Source organism: Oxyura jamaicensis, chromosome 15, assembly GCF_011077185.1.
Source record: "Oxyura jamaicensis isolate SHBP4307 breed ruddy duck chromosome 15, BPBGC_Ojam_1.0, whole genome shotgun sequence".
NCBI lineage: Eukaryota > Metazoa > Chordata > Aves > Anseriformes > Anatidae > Oxyura > Oxyura jamaicensis.
Genome location: NC_048907.1, coordinates 13,394,995 through 13,417,745, shown reverse-complemented (window position 1 = coordinate 13,417,745; position 22,751 = coordinate 13,394,995). Strand labels below are relative to the sequence as shown.

The 22,751-nt window shown below is 37.2% G+C and overlaps 1 protein-coding gene across 2 annotated transcripts in view; it reads right to left on the bottom strand.

The window, feature by feature from the left end:
- The window catches only part of RIMBP2 (RIMS binding protein 2), a 151,191-nt gene extending 133,294 nt beyond the window's left edge, over positions 1-17,897 (bottom strand). The window contains exons 1-4 of one of the 2 annotated variants that reach the window (XM_035340805.1): positions 17,796-17,897; positions 13,442-13,552; positions 9,559-9,783; positions 8,516-8,650 (exon numbers count right to left, since the gene is read on the bottom strand). In XM_035340805.1, coding sequence (XP_035196696.1) covers positions 8,516-8,650; positions 9,559-9,690 — 267 coding nt within the window. In that variant the 5' untranslated portion in view covers positions 9,691-9,783; positions 13,442-13,552; positions 17,796-17,897. Of the gene's footprint in view, positions 1-5,205; positions 5,581-8,515; positions 8,651-9,558; positions 9,784-13,441; positions 13,553-17,795 lie in introns of those variants that run through there. The other variant, XM_035340813.1, reaches the window with a different exon arrangement.
- Between the last annotated feature and the right edge of the window lie 4,854 nt (positions 17,898-22,751).

Below are 22,751 nucleotides of genomic sequence, written 5' to 3'. Positions count from 1 at the left end.
ACATTTTCCCAAACTACTTAAAGGTTATGTAATAGAGATCTGCAGAGCATTAGCAGTCACATGACGTCCCACTAAGATTTCAAACTGCCACCTACAAAATGTAATTAGCAAGCAGTAAACAAGAGAGAAAGGAAGAAATATATTCATGGAATTGACAAAGAATATTCATAATGTTCTAAATTATATACAGAAGTGGGGCCAGGGGAATGGGAGAACAGAAAGAATTTGACAAATAGGTAAAACTGTGACTATCATTAGAAAAGGAAAAATGCAGTAAACACGAGAGAGATTCAAGCATATATTGCTTGTTATAGTGACAACTGTGAGCTTCATCCAGCTGAATTCTAAGCAGCATCGATTGTATTCATCTTTAGTACGAGTTTAACTCATTAGCACTCTCCCAGAGATACTGTGCTCAGCTATCCTTCTGGTGTAAAGTGGCACAGATCTATAAACGTCCCTGCTGATTAATATTATATTTTTAAGCAAACCCTACAATGTATTTACTAGAGATGTACTCTCCATGTCAGTGAAAAGGGATCATGATACTCTCTACAGGAGTAACAATATTTTTCAACTGTATAAAAAGGAGTTACAGGTATATTCAGTAAGAGCTGAAATACTGAAGCCACGAAAAATCTTCCTGATTCTGAAGGACTTAATTTTCAATTTAGGATTTTTCTAAGCCAACGCTAAACAAGGTAGGTTGTCTCAAAAAGGGCTTCTTTTCTTTACAAAATTGGTAAGAGTGGATATTATTGTTATTTTTCCCACACACAAAAACTATAAAAATGTAATTGAACCTGTGTATATAAATTATATATAACCTGTATATATAAATTATTTATGCTCCTCTGAAAAAAATAAAAATAAAAAAAATCAGTCTGGTCCAGGTGGAAGTGGAGTCTGGGTTTCACATGCTGACTGCCCAGCAGCGCACTGTGCTAAGCTTAGGCCTTAAAGAAGGTATCACATTGAAAAGCTTAAATAAATGATTTTTTAAAAATAAAAATGGAAGATATTTCCTAATTGTCATTAGATGAAAACAAAGAATGCTATGCTGTCATATTCACAATGTTTTCCCCTTGGTTCTTCAGAGTAATAATGTACACTGCTGCTGATTACTAATCAACATCAAACATTCAGCATATTAACACTTACTGCCTTAGAAACAAGCAGTGTTACATTGTTTGTAACACAGAAAAGGTAAAACTTTATGAAAAAAATAAAATAAAATCTGACTTGTAGTCTCATTTCCTGACTTTTGCACTGCAAATTTTTCTATTTCTATTCCACTGCCATTATCAAGGCAACTGGCTCTTCACTCCGAACTGAACATACCCAAGAGCACAATAGAAACCTTAACAAATCAAATGTTATTCCAAGAAACTCAGAATCAATTCAGATTCTTCTGGCCCTTGGAAACATTTTTCTACTGATCAACAACATACATTACATACTGTCAAGTGATTTATAAATCTCATAAGATTTATCAGATTTAAGAAGTCTTTGGTCTGAAGGTCTAATTTTTGAAGCAGAAAAAATAAGTATAATGTAGTGGAAAGGGTTCGTTATTATTCCCATTTACAGAAAGAGAACAGAGCCCAAGAGATACTAAGTACTTTGCTCAAGGCCGTTCACAGAATCTGTGGCAGAGCTTGAAATCATGCTCCGATTTCCTTATTGAGTCCCATGTTATACGCACAAGCCAAAGTGTTGAGCCACAAGCCTATAAGACACTTTTTTTTTTTTTTTTTTTTTACCAAAATGTCAGCCAAAGGTGATTTGACAATTATGCTTTACAGAAAGACAACAGCCAACATGTTATCAAGCAGAGCATGGTTACATTTAGCAAAGAAACCCACAATGACCACATTCAAACTTCAGTGTCAACCAGCTGCTCCAGAAGATCATTAACTGTTCTGCCAGAGCGATGCTGTTACTGTCATTTCCCAAGAGCCCACTCTGTGCAAATAAGCCTGACAAAAGCCCTCTTTTTTTTCCTGGTGAACATAAATTGTTTTCATGATAGGTTGCTTTGAAGAAACTGCATTTTTCCAACACTGTGGCTAAATTCTGATTTTATTTTTAGCCATGAGATTGGTATATATTTTTAATTATAGCACCAATGAGTATATGCTACTGTCTGCTAAGCTTCATGGCATTTCTCACCTGTGGTGGACAGTTTAGAACGTCAACAATAAGGAGACAGATCATCACAAGTGGTACCAGGCATTTTCCAGAAAATCTTTAATAGATTTCAGTTACTTAGTACTATGCTAGATTTGCAAAATGATGGAGAGGAAATGCTACCAACATAGCTTGCCATTTTATGAGAGAGCTTACTGGACATGAGAAGCTAATGCTATCAAAGGGAGAAACAAGGGATTTACACAAAATTCCACTTTAGTCAGTCGCTTTTGCTGACTACTAAAACATAAACAAGTCCCAGGGAAAAAAAATAAAAATCTTAACTAATAGATATTTCAGCTACTCTGGATACACTCTGTAGTAGTGAAGAGGGCCTAAAACAATTTCAATTAAGTGAAAAGCAGCCTTGACTCTCAAACCACACTTCATTCATTTGGACAATACTCTCAGACAGAGGGTCTGATTTTTGGTTGGTGCTGTGTGGGACCAGGAGCTGGGCTGGATGATCTTTGTGGGTTCCTTCCAACTAGGGATATTTGATGATTCTATGATGACTCATTCAACATAAATATTGAATGGACAGGAAAGAGTGATGCATGACCAACTACTTCTTTATTTCAGAATAAAGTCAGTATGATTTTGGATATTTAATTTTGATACATAGTGGGGCATCTGACACACAGAAAGGAAAAACCTTATATTCTTATACCAGAGTATACTAATTATCCAGAGATTGTAAGCATCTTACTTCTAGTCCTGGCAATTCAGAAAGGCTTGTACTTCTGTAATAATCTATTTCCAAAATGAACACCTCTGTGCTTATACATTCAATTCATACTCAGTATCACACACCTATCTGAACTACAATGAGTGTTCATATCTGACCCATAAGAAAAATAGAATGAGGGCACATACAAAGAGATACAGATTCTGTATATATTGAAAAGTACTTATGTAGCTTGTATCAGTATGAGACTGACTACATATATGGAGAGATGCTTAAGATTTCAGAGCCTGTAATTATCAATTAAGTAGAATGCATCAGATATTCAATTCATTTTCACACAGAAATTTGTGGCATTGCATGGTCCTGGATTTTGTTATATGTCATTTTTACTACCCCTAACAATCACGTGCCATTTTAAAGCTATAATTTGCTTGTAATTCTAGAAAATTCAACACATTAAATTTCTCAGAAAGGTGCTCCAGGTATACCCAAATACATTACATTGTATTTAATAACACTGCAATTCCATTCACTGCCTCTAGTACAGTCATGCTGTATGTTATCAAGCTGGAACCCGTTCAGATATATAGCTATGAAAAATCAAGGTTGCTGTCTAGTCTACAGGCAGCCTGATCACATCCCTACTTTAATTTAAGGGACTGTCACTTAAAGAGACCCCTCCTTTAAGGTACAAGAAGTAATGCAAATATATTTCATAGGATAACTACACTGATGAATGCTGGCTATGATCTATAAGATTTCATCTAAATCGTTTTCCTCATTTGCTAGCTGAGTCAACTAGAATGCCCTTTTCTAATAAAAATGTAACACCTCCAGATCAAAAAGGTGAAATATAAAGTTACTGGAATAACTTTCATATCAGTTCATGTATACTGTTATTTTTAATTGCATTGAATTTATGGAGATGTTTTAATTTACATTCTACCATTGTTCTGTTTTAATATTTCATGCTGATTTCTCAAGGCAGCTCTTCTATCTTGCTATGTAATAGTCCTTATTTGAATTTTGTTGATTGTAGTCTTAGTATTATCTCCCTGTCTCTGCAGACTTTGTGATTTTCTTAACGTTAAGTTCAATGGCTTTAATTTTATGTATTTCTTCTAAATATTTCCAGTCACCTAAGGAGCTGACTCTGTATTTACTAAATGCAGTGACAAGACATTAATAAGTTATTCTGCTGAGTTTTTTTACATATTAACTCTGCATCACTATCTGCACTGGTCATAAAAGTCCAGTTAGTGTTTTACCACAGACATCAGTAGCTTAAAAAGAAAAAATGAAGTCTTCATTTGCACTTTTATTTACCTTAGTTAAAATAGTGCTAAGACCACCTACAGCTGTAATGTCAACCATCACATCAGTCCTGGAAAGGCATACCGTCTCTGCCCAACACTATTGGCAACAGCCAATTTTGAAAAGAGGTTAATAAAAAAAAACCTGCAGTATTCCCTCTAACACTGAGCACAGCATACCTGCACATGCTAACTAAATAACTAGTATTTATATGCATATGCTATAATAAAATGTTATTGTACTGTTCTACATACTCATATGCATAACAATTCCAATATATACTGCTATACATAGCGTGTTCATACATACAGCTGCAAAAGATCTCTCCTTCCAACCAAAAAGGGCGAGAGATATTTACTTGCAATTGGTCTAATTTAGCATTAGATGCCAGACATATATACCACATATAATTTCATTAACAATATCTCTATGGAAGATATTCATGACTTTGCCATGACATGACAACATACATCTGCAAAGCAAACAGACACTGTGAATATGCACTGTGCTTGGGGGGGGGGGAGTTAGGGAGAGCAGGCATGGGGGAGAGAGCTGCTAGCCTGTATGATTACTAACTTTGCCCACAGACATTAATACAGAAAAGAAACATGGCACCAGCAAACCTCTGAATATAGTATTTATTTCACAGGAAACCACAAAAGTGACTAGAAAATGACAACAGATTAAACATCAATAGGAGGGAGGATGGAATAATCTAGCAAGAGTTTAATCCATTTACCTAGTGTTCCTGCATAACAGAAACACATTTTATTATTCTAAGTATCACCTAGAAGAAAAGATCCAGTGAAGGACATCATCAAATTGCAGCAGAACAATAAAGTTTGTCTGCCTCTGGTAAGAGTTACAGATTCATTACTGCTAACTAAAAAGAGGTTTTCCCCCCCCCCCCCCCCACCACACGCCTACAGATTTTCAGCCCTCCCACCCTCATTTGGCCCTTAAAGCATTTAGTAAAAATAGCTATTTTTAGAAGGGGTGTAATCTCAGCATACCTTCAAATCAAGTGCTTCCGATGTTCAGCAAGATCATTGCCGAGAGAGAGCTGCAGTCTACTGTGTCAAATTACAACCTTGTAGAGAGAGGCAGCGGCGGCGGCGGCAGCAGCAGCATTGGTGTGTTTGCACTGCTTGTATTCAGGCTAGAAATGATTCATTAGTTGTCTGCAGGGAGGCAGGGTGAAAAAGAGAGAGCAAGCATCATCGGCCATGCAGCAGCTGCCAGAGCCTATGAAACAGCAGTGCTCACACACACACATACGCACACAAAGATGGCTTTCCCTATTTGCCAGTTTCTCTTTCACATAGTATTAACCCTGACACAGCAGCGGGGAGCAGGGACAGGAGCTGACAAGCAGCAAGTGGTATCTCAGCAAGGGTGTGTTTCAGTGAGGGGGGCGGGGGGAAGGCGGGTGTTGGGAGATTTTATTTTACCTCCAAGTAATGCTATCACAGGATCTTCTCAGTAGGTCATCTGTGGCCTACTGGCACGAACCAATGAACTGTAAATGTGAGCTGCAATTTTTTTTCACTGCCAAGCCCGCCCAATGGAAGGCTTTGAAACTCAAATGCAGAAGGGTATTAAGACAGATTACCTGGAGCATCCGAACCATTCTGTCTTTCCTCTTCTAAAGAAAACTGTACCCAATATATTCACACAAAAACTGCTGAGTATGCCACCAGTATCTCCCCAGCAACTAGAGGGAGACACTCTAGGGGATACAGGGAAAGATTTTAAATAAATATATTTTAAACATCTAGCTTTAGTCTTTTTTTTTTTTTTTCTTTTCCAGCAAAGATCTTCTGCCTCACAGAGTCTGACCACTTTGGGAGCGGATTCTCTGTAATATAATGAATTCTTGAGGCTGATGAAGGTTAAATTATTGAAGTAAACATATGAAGTTATGTGGAGTGGAACTTCTGTATTTCCCTTTCAGTGTTTAAAAGGGTAAGGAAATATTGCACTCCCAAGGCACTATTTTATTGAATTCTCTTAAAATATCTGCAGAAATACATTTTCCCATTTAATAATGTCTCCCCTTTTATCCCCAAAATGGAGTGGCTGTGTAACTGAAACAGACTACATTAATTTACAGTTCCTTTGCAAAATCTGTCTTCTCCCTACAGTTTTACTAATGAGCATAATGAGGAAGAGGAAAATGTTCAGAAGATTTTGACATTAGCGAGAAGAGCCAGATTTCCCCCAAAAGCCTAATACTTTATGAGGCTGAATGCATGGAGAGTACTCTGACCATCAGCAACTATCAGCACCAGATTCTTCACTGGAAAGTATTAAGAGCCACAGAAGAGGGACTCATCAGGTGATCTCTTTCTCAAGTTTTGACTTATCTGGATTTCCAAACCATAATAAATTTGAACTTTGAACCATGAGGTTTGTTAACCAGTCAAGGAATCCTTCAAAAGTAGCATTACTTACATTTCTGAATATTCCAGTTCCCAAGCATCAATTTATTTGAGAGCCTTGAGAATCTTTACCCCAAAGATTGTACAAACAGTGAGTACCACCATTGACATTTGGATGAAAAGCATTTTTCTTCAGAGGTTTGGAATTAAAATATAGTACAGAGTATCACAGCATGATCTTCAAAGTTACTTGTTGCTTCTAAAAATGTCCCTCATTATGGGAATGAAACAACTAAAAATCTGATCCACTGTCCTGTGATACTGTCAGAAAACGATGTAAAGGTTTGCAGATAACGTGTGCTTTCTTCCCCAAATTTATTACTTGTCACATTCTAGAAAGACTGCAGTTTTCTGAATAGAAAGTCCAACATCTAAAAATAAGGTATCCAAGACCACTCATCTTCTGTGCAAATCTCAGCCCCAAATGCCCTTCCCTGAGATTACTCACAACTGTACCCAGAAAAACAAAACTCTGATATTTTTGGAGATAAAAGCTGTTCCTACTCAGGATCATATGCTCCTTCCCAGATTAGATTATAGCTTTCATCATCAGGCAAGTACAATCTTACATTTATAACCAGTTTGTTATAATAAATTGTTTTATTTTTTGTTGTTGTTGTCTGTTTTGTTTTTTAAAGTCTAATTTCGGCAAATTAGTTTTTTTTCCTCAATTGAGCTACGTGCAAGCTTGAAATCCAAATGTTCCTTCTGCCTATGACTATATAAGCGCTTATCACATACTGTGCTTCAGCAACAAATACAGATCTGCAGCATATGACGCGAAGTGATAGCAGAAGATTCCAGGTGACACATTTTGGAAATCTATTTTGTCTATTTGGGAGACTAGATGAATGTATCTATTGCTTTATATGCATTTGTACAAGCAAAAGAAAAATTTGCTGTGCCAGATACTTGAAAATAAGTCAGATTACTGTAAAATAGCATAATTAATTAATCACACTGAACAAAACAAACTTATTCCTTCTCATAGATAAGTATAAAGCACATATATTTTGTACATATATGTGTGTGTGGATAAAATATATACATTATCATAAACTTTTTGGAAACCTTGTGTTCAAAGATATGGGAAATGAATAAATTAAATGAAGTCACTCAAAAATTAAATGGCACCTAATTTTTTAAACAACCAGCACAGTTTTACTGCAATGAAGGCTTTAAAACATATGCTTTACCACAAGCAACTGTTTAGAAATATGAGTCTTCACACTTGACATATTCAACTTGTTATGCCATGGCAGATGAGGACTCACATTTTACTGGAACTGTAAGATGTTGAGACATTGTTAACATAAACGGTTTAATATTTGTTCTGTAGTCTATATTGCCAAATATCAGCATCAAATATGATGTAGCTTGACAGTCATTTTCATGTTCAGGGCTGGATGCAACTATGCTGATGATGGGCTGCTGGTAAATAGGAATGCACATTAATGGCGCTGCTGAGAGGAGACAGGCAATTACAGTTCTCTATATCATGCCAAGAAATCCACCCAGAATAACAATCCCAATACAACGATCCTACTTTCTGATAGACATTTTTTTAAAGAAAAAGTGATAAAGCATAAAGCATTTTTTGTATAGAATATGGTTCTGCAAAATACCATTTTAATACTAAAAGTATGTACATTTTCACAGACAATAAGGAATTTCCCCAGAGACATTCGTTCTTGTCCCTACAAATTATGTACAGCAATTATTTAAAATACATCCTAAGAGGCCAATCTTCCTCTTACTACCTGTAGTATGAAATTAACTTTTGCAGTGTGTTGTTTCAATATAATAAGCCAGACAAACTCTCCCCTTCCCACTTCACTGTAAAAAGTGGAGTTAAACCTGAGAAAATAGTAACTGAACTCACCCTACTAGCTGCCAAAACACACACAGGGCCTCCTGCGGAAAGAAAGGAGAGCTGTCTCTGAAGCCACAACAGTTCTTTCTGAGATTGTTTCAGTAGCTCTTCTGTGTCACCTGGCTTCTGGCCCATCAGCCCTTCCTGCATGACAGGAGATATTCAATTTCTATTTTTCTATTTCTAAACCAGAAATATTATGCATTCAAACACAAAACCTTTTCTACACATGATAGTTTAGAAAATATTTAATGTCAATTAAAAAAAAAGCAGAAAACAAACAAACAAACAATCTTTTCTACCTGTTTTTAACACCTGTATGAATAAACTATTGTAAGGATCTAGGAGTGGACACTACATTTAACATGAGTCAGCAATGTCCCCTTGCTGCGAGGAAGGCTAACAGTATTCTTGGCTTCATTAGGCAAAGTATACCCAGCAGGTGAAGATTGTTGATCCCCTCTACTCAGCACTGCTGGGGCCACACCTGGAACACTGTGTCCAGTTCTGCCCCCCCCCCCCCAGTACAACAGATACCTGTATCTACTTGAAAGAGTCCAACAGAGGGAGGGCCACCAAGGTGATCAGGGGACTGGGGTACCTCTTGTATGAAGAGAGACTGAGTCAGCCTGCAGAACAAGAGGCTCAGGGGAGGGATCTTATAAATGTCCATAAATACCTGAAGGGAGGATGCAAAGACAGAGCTGGGCTCTTTTCAGTGGTGCCCAGTGACAGAACAAGAGGCAGTGGGCACAAACTGGAACACAAGAGATTTTGTCTAAACATCAGGAAGCACTTCACTGTGCTGGCAATGCATCACTGAAACAGGTTGCCCAGAGAGGTTATGAAGTCTCCGCTCGGAGATCTTCAAAAGCTGTCTGAACGTGGTCCTGGGCAACCTGCTCCAGCTGGCCCTGCTTGAGCAGGGGTTGGACTAGATGAGCTCGAGAGGTCCTTTTGAACCTCAACCATTCTATGATTCATTCTGTGACTCAATTTAACTGTTTACCAGCAAAGTTAGATATTAAGAATAGAACTGGATTTTTACCTACCCTTAAGCATCCTAGTTGATTTTTGAGTTCTTCACACTCTACTTGCAGCGTTTGGATCTCCAGATCTTTTATGCTTTCTGATTGATTGTTGATATTTTGAAGATGCTGGGCCTTAATGTTGACTAAATGCATTTTCTGCTTTAGAGGAAATGTTCTGGTAATAGTTTTTGTGATGGCAGTAGCGTTACTGGATGACAATGTCAATGAAGTTGAAGGGCTGACAACCTGATAAAGAGAAAATACATTTTTCATGTCATTTTTGCTAAAACTGTGTCTGGGGGAAAGAGTATAATTCAGATTGTTTCACAAGTCATACCAGAAGTGCAGTATTTGAAAATTTTCTTTGTAAGATCTTTCATTCAGGCAGTCAATGAACAAGAAATAATCTCACTTGATCAATCACCACTAAAGAGAGGAAAAACTCAAAGAAATGAAAAGCAGAAAAATACTTTTCATACTTTTTTTTTTTTATTTATTCAGTTGATGCCAGCTAGCCATGATCACTTTGATTATATAGATATCAATGTATTTACCACTTGATGGCAACAAAGTGCTGCTGCTCAGCAACTGTATCTGGTCATTCACTTACTGCTGTATCACATACCAAATTTAGAAGTTATCCCTGCTAGTGATGCCTTGAACATGCACCTCACTTGGAAGATGTGCTTCAGCTGCACCTGAGATACTGCATTCCAAAAGGCATGTTCGACTATGCTGCAAACCCTTCACTGAGAATCAGCTGTTAGGCAGTCAAACTTTACACAACTGCATGAGAATTGTGGGAGAAACTGTAGCTCTCTCTGAGACTTGGAAGCTCACTGATCTTTATGTACCAACTCTTCTTGCCACCCAGCAATTTCCATAATCCTTGACTTGTACCTATGGACTCTTGTGCAGTACTATACAAGATACTATGCCACTTCAGCAACAGAATGAGAATCTTCAGGGTGGTCTTCAGGACAATTAGAATATTTAGTCTAATGAAACTACAGTAACAGAAAAAACATCAGCATTGCTTCAATTATCTAAGCCAAGTCCCATTACCTTTGGAACAATTGTCTAAGTAACAGTATATGTCCCTAATGCTCGCGGCTGGTTTTTGATAGAGCAATTGAAACTATCACTGTGTGTTGGTGTTACAAAAAGATTTAGAAATATGAGTAAGCAAAGTCATTGCACCACAGTAAACGTTACAAACCATATTTTATGGGTAAAATGGCAAACACAAATATTCAAATAATAAAAATAACAAAACGGCACAGGATTCTGTTAATTTTGAAGTAGTAACTGTTAGCAATCTCTAAGTTGAGATCTATCTGAACTAGAATTACCAAAACGCAACTGTATCTGCTAACATTATTGCACTATCTATCTTTCCCTGCCTTTTTTTCTCTATTAGAAGTGTGAAAAATAGAAGAGGGGTGGGAAGTCCTGATTTCAGGTCACTTTTTAAATGTGAGCATTTTAAACAGATTTGTCAGACACATATAACCTTCCCAAGCTTGATGGATAGTCAATAAAATTTTGCATATTGATACTAATATAAGTACATATTAATACTAATATAATAATAATGGTTTTATAATATACTGAATGTATAACCATGAACTTTGGATTAGCTCAGCAGGATCAAAATTTGATCAAAATTTGCCCAAATATTAAGTGTCTCCCAATAGCTCTCGTACTTCAGGAAATGGAAGGTTAATGTTACCAGAAGCAGTGGGACACCATATGAAAACAAACAAACAAACAAATACCCCAAACTGATAATTTCTCAAATATTGGTCAATCTGAAGATCAGCTACAGGTATTAGATAAAAAATGTAGATATGACTTTAAGTAAGTCATATCAGCAGATACTCCTATTTAAACAGCACCCTGAAATACTGTTTTTTTTCTGCCAAATTACAGATTCTGAAGTCAGATTGTTCAAACATTTATATTAACTCTTGCTACTGCAGTGTGTTGGGGTGACCTTGGCCAGACACCTACCCAGCCTCTCTCTCACTTCCCTTCCTCAACAGTACAGGGCTGAAAATAAGATGAGAAAGCTCATGGGTTGAGATAGAGAGGGACATTACTTAACAATTACTGTTTTAGAGGAAAAACAACCTGACCTGGGAAAAAAATATTTCTTTTCAATTAGAATAGGTTTGGATAGTGAGAAAGATGGACAAAAAATAACACACTACCTTCTCTCCCTTTTCCCCAACTTCCCAGGCTCAACCTCTCTCCTTCTTTCCCAGCTCCTCTACCTCCCTCTTCAGGAAAAATCTGCTACAGCATGGGTCCTTCACAGGCTGCAGTTCCTGTCAGGAGAACCTGCTCCAGCCTGGGCCTCCGAAGGCCAGAGTTTCTTCAGAGAGTATCATCTGCTTTCCATGAGCTCTCCACAGACCTCAGGGAAATACCTACTCCTCCTTGGTCTCCCTGAGGGCTGCAGGTGTACCTCAGCCCCGGCACCCACAGTACCTCACCCCTGCCCTACTCCTCCTCTTGGCATGGTGCTGGCAGGGCCGCTCCTCACAAGTTTTACCTCAACCCTGGCTGCCCTGCAGCACGTGGCACTTCTCTCACACTGCCCCAGAACCCTCTGGAAGTGGCCCTGGCCTCACCTCATGGGGCTCCACGGCCTTCACCTGGGCAATTTGTACATTTAGAAGATCGTTCAACAATCTAATCACCAGAGGTTAACCATCTCTCTGCTGAACTCTACTGCAGAGATGAATAGTCTTCCTCTGCTATACCAAAGTGGAGTAAGAACCCCAGCACAGCAGCTGGTCTCTCAGTGTCAGGGAGGCTGTGATAACATGAGTGAGAGACAATTCTGTAAACTGAGACCACCCCAACTGTAATACCAACAGATTCATACAACTAGATCCAGGCACTGACCTCAAATGAGTAAATTATGTTATTCTCCAATGAATGTAATTTTCACACTCTGAAACAATTCATTTTGTCATGAATGAAAAGACCTAGAAAAATTGAATGTGTGATGTGTTATATCTACTAAATCTGCACATGAATATTTAACAAGCAAGTTTCTTCTATTAAGCATTAAACTGTTGAGTAAACGATACAGTAAAAAGTCTGAGAGTTCCCAAACACTTAAGTGTTTATTGATTTTTTTAAGCTATTATTATCGTGTTTGTATCCACTGAAGGGAGAAGCACTGAGAGCTCTGGAGAGCTAATCCATTAGTGAATAGGAAAGATAAAACTGAGTAAGTATCAGATAATTTTCCCTATTACTAATGCACTCCACTGTCATTGGAAAAGCAGTTTCTCTGTAGATAAATGGGGAGCTGTGTCTCAGTCACAAGAGCAGAATATCCTCAGGAAAGCCAAAGGCAAGTTTCTGTTACCTTTGCCAATCTCAGACTTTTTTTTTGGAATGGGGTTGAGCCCTCTCTTTCACAAGCCTCATGTACAAACGTCAGAATCATGACCAAGAGCATGTAATACTAATGTGTGAGTTTTTTTTGCGGGGGTGATTACTCTGAGTTGACTGATATTCTAAGTTGGGTTCCTTACAATGACAGCATTAAATATCTGTTATTCTGTTATTAGAAGAATTAGGAAAAAAAAAAAAAAAAAAAAAGTAGTGGTGCAGTCCCAATACTAGTTAAAATTCATAGCATAACTCCTAAAACTGCAGACAGCTAAGTAATGTGTGCTAGACCATAAAACCAAAATACTCATATCTGGAAAGCAAAACCTTAGTGTGTCAGATGCTGGGGGGTTTGGTTCAGACAGTCATTTCTGAGGGACTGAGAGGGAACCACCAGACAAGTAGTCACTTCTGACTCAGGCCGATACCATGACAGCTGTTTCAGCAATTGGCAGTAAAGCCACTGGAAGATTTTAGAGCATGTAATACTTACCTTGCTCTTCTTAGGAGTTATTGAGCAACTTTTCTGTTTGCTTCTGTCCTCAGGTCTGCAGTGTGGAAGCTTTTCAGATGTTTGTTTTGCTTTCTTGTTGCCCTTTTTGGCCTGTGGAACATAATTCATCAATATCTCACTAAAATGTATTACAATACATCTGAAATGTCTTAGTGATTCTGCTGGTGTTAAAGCAATTGCTTGTGCATGGCAAAGCACAAGTTTCAAAGTACAGCCTTGAAGCTCAAGAAGTCTAATGGAACAAATTAAATGTGGCATTCAGTCAACAACTGAGGATGTAGCATCTTTATGGCAGAGCCCAGTTATAGCCTAGTGTCTGTGCAACACCTAGCAAGGTGTGGTGTGCTAATGCTACAGAATGGGAGACTAGGTAGCACTGCAATCCAAATAATATTATTAGAAGCAATTTGCTCTTTGTGTGGCATTTGTCTCTTTGTCAGTCCCAGGAAGAGCCTCATGTTGGGTTTATGTAGAAGGTGGGTGAAAGAGCAGAGTTATAAGCAGCATGTAGTCAAATAATAAGTGGCACTGCTCCATCAGATTACTCAGTCAAAAGAGGGCACTTTCTGCTACATCCCTGGAATTAAGTGGGATAAAGAAGCACACACACTAGGACCTTTGTTCCTTCTACTGTTACCCAATACAGAATAACAGCTTATAAAGTAAATGCACTATTATTTTAAGTGCACTAGAGGGGCTTATCGTTGATTCCTTTTTTAAATTTCCAGGTAGTGCTGAAATCATACATTAACTTTGCAGTACGCTACATTCAATGTAAGGCAGTCTTTCCTCCTAGCATGTGGAAACTTAAATAAACAACATAAAGCAGCTAGGGAAATGGCCTTATACCATACTGTTCAGTTCACTGTAGCTCAGTACGCCTTTAAGGAAATGCAAACTTTCCTTCTCTCTTCTCTCTGTTCATGAGTGTTTAAAGGAAACTTCATAATGGAGGTTCCTGTTGTCACTCATACTGTGTGCAACAAAGCAGATGTTCTTTTACTTTACATAACATATAATCTTGGATAACTAAGGCTGCTCCCAGAGGGTAAACAAAAGTGATCTCTGTTTTTCCAAGCACCACTACCCTTATTTTCATCCTTTCTCTGCTGATGGTGAGTCAGGCTGTCTCTATTTTGCCAGCATGACTTGGCATTTTGTACCATTTAGGGTATGGAGTTCATATTTGAGAAAAATTGAACCTTGCCATAGCAAACAAGTCTCTATGTGGAAAAGGAATTTTCGAGTCTATTCTTTTCCCTGATCAGCCTTCAAAATGCTCTAATTATCAGCAGAAAATGGTAGGAGGAAAAAGCAGTAAAAACAAACCCCATAGAAAGGAAAAGTGAATTGCTTATAATGAAGCAGATAGCTTGGGATTGAAAAAAGCCTTTTATGTAGATGTTCCACCATTGCTGTCTTTGAACCAAAGGTGGTCATTAGAACCACTTGTATTACAAACACTAACCATCTGTCACAGTTTTAGCTTTGATGATTTCTGCTAGTTATAGCCCAGGACGATTGGGATGAATTCAGAAGTCTTTTTTGAACAATTAATACCCTTCTCCCATATTCTCTGATTTTTTCCTGTTTTCATCTGACATTTCACTGGTGGGAAACACCACATCTCAAAAGACACTGAAACTGAGGAGGCAGCAAATATAAATGCAAAAATACATGAGAGATGTACCACATAGCTACAGAGGACTATTTACAAAGAAACTTACTACATGTAAAACCATTTTGATGTGAATTACAAGATTTTAAAAATATTTTCCAGAACATTATTGCTGGACACTGAATAAGACCATTTATATAATTCATGTTTGGTACAGCAGACACCTTTTCTTCAGTAGACTGCTGTACCTAGATAATAAAAGCAGATTCAAATTGAAATAAAACGGAGTGAGATCTTGGCTGGGACTAGAGCTGGCCCCAGGCATAAGGCTGGCACAGCTCATTGAGACTGCTGATGGTGAGGGAGGAAGGGCAGTAATGTTAACGCTAACAGGAGCGATCTTCACAGCAGCAGTGGTTGGCACTGACACTATAGACTGCCACAACTAGGAAAAGCAGAAGTTAAGGCCTGCTCAAAGGGACCTTCTGCTTCCCATCTTTGCTTGCACCTTCTTTCCCCCTTTTTTGTTCCAACAGCCTATCTCACCTGCCAAGAGCAGGGGAAGAAATAGGAAAAACATTTTCCCTTCCAAGCACTCATTTCCAAACCAGTGAAGTCCCTGAAACTTCACTGCCTCCTCCCAAATCTGACAGCTTCTCTCAAGCTGCAATAAATCATTCATTTTAGTTAGAACATCAAAAAATTTATTTAAATAACCACTGTTGTACAGCAACTCAGTTCTTATTTTCCTTTTGTATGTTACTATATTGAGTTGCAGTAATACATCAATGTGTAAGCACAGAACTTTAAAGTTTATAACAGATGACAATGAAATTGTTCTCCTTTAATCACAGAAAATACATTTGAATGCAACTAAGACGATTTCAGATTTAATTTCCTAGTTACTAAATGATAGGGAAGTCAAGGAGGGCACTTACTATGTCTGTGTAGGATATTAAAAATGCTCAATGGAAAAACAAGAAAAGCATTCTGGCCTACAAGTCTGTGAGTCATTCTTCCTAGGATATGCTTGCCTATAACTTAGCAACGAGCCAACTTAGATGAGAAGAAACGTAGAGAGCAAATCTGTTATATATGGATATATGAATCCAGGGGGATTACAGGGAAACATAGGGGCTTTGTCTTTATTTCTTTGAACTCACTTGAAGTTTACAGTAATTTCCCTTATTTCTCAGCATTTTAAAAAATATGTCAGCTGTAATTAAAAATACATTTCAACACTTGTTAAATTTTATCTTCCTGTGATTTTATCTGTTTTCTTTCTAAGACTACTTTGTTCCATGGTTTTATTTGCCTCATATTGTGAGGAAAATCCTGAAAATACACTAGAGGAAACTGTATAAATGGGAACTCTGACAAAAGCCTTATAAATAGCTTCAAAATCAAGTGAGCGCAAGCATGCCAGCTGTCATGGTTCAGGTCTGAGTGGAATATCAGAGCCTTCCTTCCAGCCTGACCTGGCAGAGAAGTGGGTGACTCTCAGGGATCAAGTCGCCAGGCATTGGGCAAGATTACTGTAACCTAAAATTAGCCTCCAAAACTCATACATAGGCTGACAACTATCCAACTATTTCAGAAATGTAGATCACACAGTATTCTACTAAATACTTTGAAAGCCCTTTGTATAAACTTGCTCCAGTCCCTATAATGGTTCTAAACCTAATTTTAGGTGAACTTCTTTTATAATCTTGCTGTCAGTATCTGTTGAGGAATTGTATAAATGTGTGGTAAAAAATAGCTTTATATTGTAGGAGTAGACTAAATGTACTCTTCTACACATGCAAATTGATTTATTTAAAAATAAATGTATCACTTGGTAGGCAGCTTAGAAAGCAGAGACTTTTTAATGTGGGGAATGTGAGAAAGCTAAAATTATTCTACCAATGAATGCTTAAAAATGTATTCACAAAGGACAATAACAGAAATTCACCAGTTATGGTGATATCGCATGTGTTAAATACAGTTGAATACAGACCAGCCAGGCATTTTGGGGAAACCATTATTAGGATGCTTTATGGCAAACCCAAGAGAGAGAGAGAGAGAAATAGAGAGACAGAGGCACATCCTAAACTAGAATTCTTAATGTGAATTATTTGTTGTGCAGATAAAAATATTTCCTCAACAGAGTTGCAAGAAAGAAGAACAGATTGAAAATGTGGCTGTGACCTTTTGCAGTAATAAGCTTAGTTCTTAAAACACTAGATCTATATCTCATTTCAGACTTACTATGGACACCAAAATTTACCAGCTGTGAAAAGTTTCACAAGCTCTAGAGCAACTTTTCTTTAATAGAATTGGTATCACAATTTCATCTGCAGTGTAACTGAAATAACCCATCTTTGTAGCCAAAGGAGGTGTGCATGTTATGACTTTATGGCTCACAAAGATGCTTTCTGCTAAGAGAAATGTTTCTGCTTTCTGCTTTGAAAAAAATTCTTCTTTCTAAGCTGCCTACCAAGAGGTAGGGTTCTTCTCTTTCAATTAATTAGTTTGCTTACTACTCCCATAACCTACAATACAAAGCATTTTGTTAACAAGGCTTTACATAGTTCCTATGTAACTCTTAACGGCAAGATTAAAAAATTAGGTTATTTTAAATGCTTGCTAATAACACCATGCTCAAAAAAAAAGGGGGTGAGGGGAGAACACAAGTTTTCAAACAATCACTGACATGGATTGGGCATGGTTACTCACCACTTTGTCTTCCTCTTGCTCTTTAGTCAGGGACTTAGCTGCTTTTGGAAATGATTGATTTGTTTTGGGGGAATCCAGTACAGAATAGCTATGATCCAGAATGTGACTGATAGCCTTCTTCTGTAACAAAAGGGAAAAAATGGCATGAGAGCATTTCAACTCTCTAGAAAGTTTAAATTGTCATGCAGGACTTCTGACTTTTGATAAAGTCAGCCAGCACCATTTTGCTAGTTGTAACTTCAAACTGTATTACTTAAATGTTTCTTCCTTCTCTTCTCTTTGCATTGTTCCCTCCCTTCCAAAACATTCATGGCCTGTCTTGCATCTCTAATTCAAGCTTTGGAGCTGCTAGTTGGGTATTCTGACAATCCTGTAAAGCAAGCTGCCCTTCCATTTCTCCTGCTAGGGCTTTTCAAAAGACAACCAAAATATTTAGACATGGAATAAATAAGCACGACTCAAATCTTCCCTTTTTCCTCTAAAGGGTTTTATTGCAAATGAGCAGTCATGGTGTTTTTGAACCTTAGAAGCTAGTACTTTTTGTAAGGCAGGCTCCCAGGAGTTTGGTAGATAGTGTGAAACAAAAGGTGATACTGCTTAAAAACAGAGCTAGGCCTTTCCCTTTGGAGATCAAGTAGCTTCCTGACAGTCCTCAGAGATTCTCCACCCCATGGGAACAGTGAAGTGCTTTATATCCAGGAATAACATATTGTTCTTACTTTGCTATTTATACCGAGTATAACGTCTGTACAGCAAGGCAGTGTGTACCCACTAAAGTCATAGCCGTACATACTCTGAGTTCATCTCATTGTTTCAGCAGAGTTTCAAAAATGGAGTAATTTTCCCATCCGGAATTAGGACAGAAGTAAATAACATTTTCTTAGGTCAACAATCAAAAAGATTCATATCAGGTGAAAAAAAATGCTGTGTATTAAAACCAATCAATGCATTCTGGGGATTTCTTTAAACATATTTAAGAATTAAAAGTAAATTTGTACAAATATATATATATATACATTTTATTATATATATATACTTGACATTTCAAGCAGTTTCAGAGTCTGCAGACTGCAAATTTTACCTTCAAAAGGAAACTACAGGCACAGGGAACCATTTTGAAGCCAAAAAGCTTAGAACAGATTTAGGGAGAAAACTCTGTACATACAAGAGCATCACATTTCTCCTCAGTTAAGGAAGAGTTCAAAAATGATAAGTGTGCAATATGCAGATCCCAATCAGTTGAGACATGTTTATGCTGAGAACCTAGTAACTAGCTGTTGTTGCAGTGACCTCAAAGGCTACTTCATTTCAACAACATTTCGCACTAGATTATTTAAAAATCAATCAAAAAGTAATCGAAAGAAAAGTATATCCACAAACTACATGCAAAACATATAAAATCCATCAAGTTTTGAAATTCATTGTTCTTCTATTATGAAAACATATCCAGAAGTAAAAATGGAAAGTGCATCGGAACATTGAAAGATGAAAAAGAAGGAAGAAATAAGGTCTCTTTCAAGGTGGAGGAAAAAAAAAAATCCAAAACATTACAGCAATTCATTACAGAATCAGTGATTCAGTTCCAAAACAAACAACAACAACAAAAAAAACACTTTTCTCATCTAAATTAATGGGTCCGGCACCAAGCCACTGAGCCATATATGCCCAGATATGACCCTTATATTTAAGTAACAGCTAAAACTCACATTAAGTTATTCTTGCCACATTTATACAGAGGAATGAAGATATAGCCTGTGACAAAAAGACAGATCTCCTCAGGGATGATATAACATTTAGCCATTGATAATTACGTGCTAAGCAGAACTGTCTGTTTTAGCAGAAAGTTCAAAAACACATATGAAAATACACATAAAATTTTTATTAGCTACTAAAATACTAACAATGCTCTGAATTTGTTATACACAAGTGAGTAAGGCTCTTTTATAAAAAATGTGTTTCAAATAAAGTTATCATGACTACCAAAACAAAAGTTACCTTGAAGTCGACCTTTACCTATAATAATACTAAGAGAAACCTTACTAGATTAATGAATACATGTTAATATATAGCAGTGCCCCTATAAAGCCATAACACAACCTTTAATTGGCTCAGCTTTATTTCACCCATGATTTATTTTGTTCCACGCTACATTGAGGAGAGTCAGAGAAGCCTGAATCTAAAAGCCTCCTATCCAAACCAAAGTGAGCAGGTGATTCTCATGTGACAATTGACATCGAGAATGAGGGCCCATATTTGTGCATTACAAACAGCTGTGACATTTTCCTAATGTGCAAAGTGAGTATAGAGAAAATTGAACAGCAGAACCCTGAATTATTGAAAGGCTAGCTATGCAGAACAAACATAATTAAAGGGTCTCATTATCTTCTAAATAATCATTGTAAATAATGCTTTAGATAATTACTTCATTAGTTTTAAAAACACTGGCTTTTATTCTCCTCTGAGATTCCAACCACTAAATCTAGACTGAATAAGTTGCCAAAAGGCAAAATCAAAAGCGGAGGAATTATGTGAGCTAGAAATGCAATGTATATATCTGCACAAACTGACTTAGAACCAAAATGTTTTGAAACATTTTTTGCAAATTTTCAGAAGGTTAAAAGCTGCTTGAGTTTTTAATCTCTTTTTTTTTTTCATCTTGCTTTCTGATGCAGTTCGATTCATTTGCGTGCAGCTATATTTATCCATTTAAAGATAGTAGGCAGCAGTGTGGATGAAACCAAGATTCATCCATATCATCGATGACTGACCTCTACTAAGCATACATACTGCTGCTTTTCTTTGCTACAGATACCGTGAGGTAGATTCAATAAGAGATGAGACTATGCCTCTACAACCAACAGCCTCAACAAAAGGAAAGTCAAAGACAGGAGAAGAAATGGGAAAAAGACGTGCAATGAGATGGCTCCATAGGTAAGAATGTCTGCATTTGGAAAAGGTTTTTTTTTTTTTTTTTTTTTTTTTTTTTTTTTTTTTTTTTTCCCAACAGCACTAAGTGAATACTGCCAGTAATTCAAATAACAGCATGAAGAGCTGGTAAATACTTTCCTGGTCAGGTCCCAAGTCAATCTGTAGCACTGCAGAAGGCTGCTGCTTACAAGTCATGGTATTTTAAAAGGCCTTTGCCAAAAGTCCAGTAAAGAAATAAAGCAGCAAAAGGAAGATGTCTGCGAGTAAGTTAGCAATCCTGCAATCCTTCACATAGAATAAGCACTGTAGACAAATCAGCAACATCTGAACTTGAGAAAGAGAATGAATTTTCAAAATGGTGGTTACTTACATTTTGAAAACAGAGATTGGCAGAAACTATATAGCCTCCAGTGGAGACTCCCCCCTCCTACCCCATCAATTAATGTGCTGATTTTAGAAAAAAAAAAAAAAGAAGCAACATTTAGGGAACTCACAGTTTTCTTCAAGGAGGTAACCTGGAGACAGTGAAGTTCTTTAAGTTGCTGGGCTTTATTTAGAAATTATTTGAGGCCAGAAAGCTAAGATCAAATAAACATGTATGACTACACTGATGATATATGCTCTGATACAATTCTACAGTGTATAAAGGTAGCAGTAATAGACATTATATATATTGTATTACTTCAAAATTCAGAAGTTCATCCTAAATATAGGCTAGAAAAATAACATGAATAGTATAGAGAAAGGGATCTTAAAATATACTCTAACATATATTCTCAAAATACTGAAATCCAACGAAGCATTCTTTTTTGTAGTACCTACTGTATTACTGCATTGTCAGAGTTTACAAGCAGTTTCCACACGATGGAGTATTCAGGGAATGAAGAGCAACCCTGTAAGAGTCCATCGCAGTGGGAGGCTGGTAAACGTTGACTTGTTTTCCTTCAATTTGCAGTTCTCTTTCTCCTGGTCTATTACACTATTGACCACATAATAAGATACTATGATAGTTTTTATAGTGAATGCATAAGATATCAATGCTGTGAACTTAAAAGTCGTTAAAGTGTATTCTAATGGTTATGGCTTAAAACTGAACATATAATTCTATTTCAGCTAGAACAGTGCAATTAGACTCCTAACTCCCGCTGGCTTCCTAACCATCTACCTGCAGATGCATCTTCGTGTGGCACCTTCAACTATCAGTACTTCACAGCTTGAAATGTAATACGGAAGAACAACTAACCTTTTTTTTCCATCTTGTGTTTAGCTAGTCACAGAACTTGGATGCTTCAGTCTGATAGCTGTGGCTTATCTTAGATTCACAGCAGCAATAAACTAAATTTCTAAGCAAGTCAGACTACCACTCTAAATAAGGATGCATGTGTAAGAAACTGAATCAGCAATTCAAATTCTTTTTGGACTTTCACTAATCTTGTGTGAAATGATTTTTTCTTTCTTTCGAACATAAGCAACCCTCTTCCATGGCAGGAGGAGGCATTAAGAATAGAACAAAAGAGGCTAAGCAGAATTAACCTTATCCAGCATGTATGGCTTTAAACCTGGAAATTGCTTCCTTGCATCCCATACCTATGTAGATGACCTAATCTGCTCACTTTGAAGATCAGATCTAAGTAGTTCCCCCTAGAAAACTGAATTAAAATAAACCATCATCAATACTGCTTTCAATGGTTGGTATCTGTTTCTTGATTATATTTTCCTATGCATTTTTAAATGGCTAAACTTTCATAATGAAATAAAAAAAAACTTCTGTAACTGTGTTTTTTTGTGTTTGTCATTGTGTGATTTTTTTAACACATGACTATATTAATAAGCTCATGTCTTGCCTCAACAGATGTCAAGTGTCCTACAGTATTTGCTGTAAATGTAGAAGCAGTAGGGTTTTCTCCTTAGGTTTAGGCCCCTATCCATCAAAACTATCATTACTTCTCACCAGTGCCGATCTGATCTGAGGAGATTGCAGGCATCTGCCTAGACTAAGGTCCTGACTGCTAGCTATGCTTAAATCAA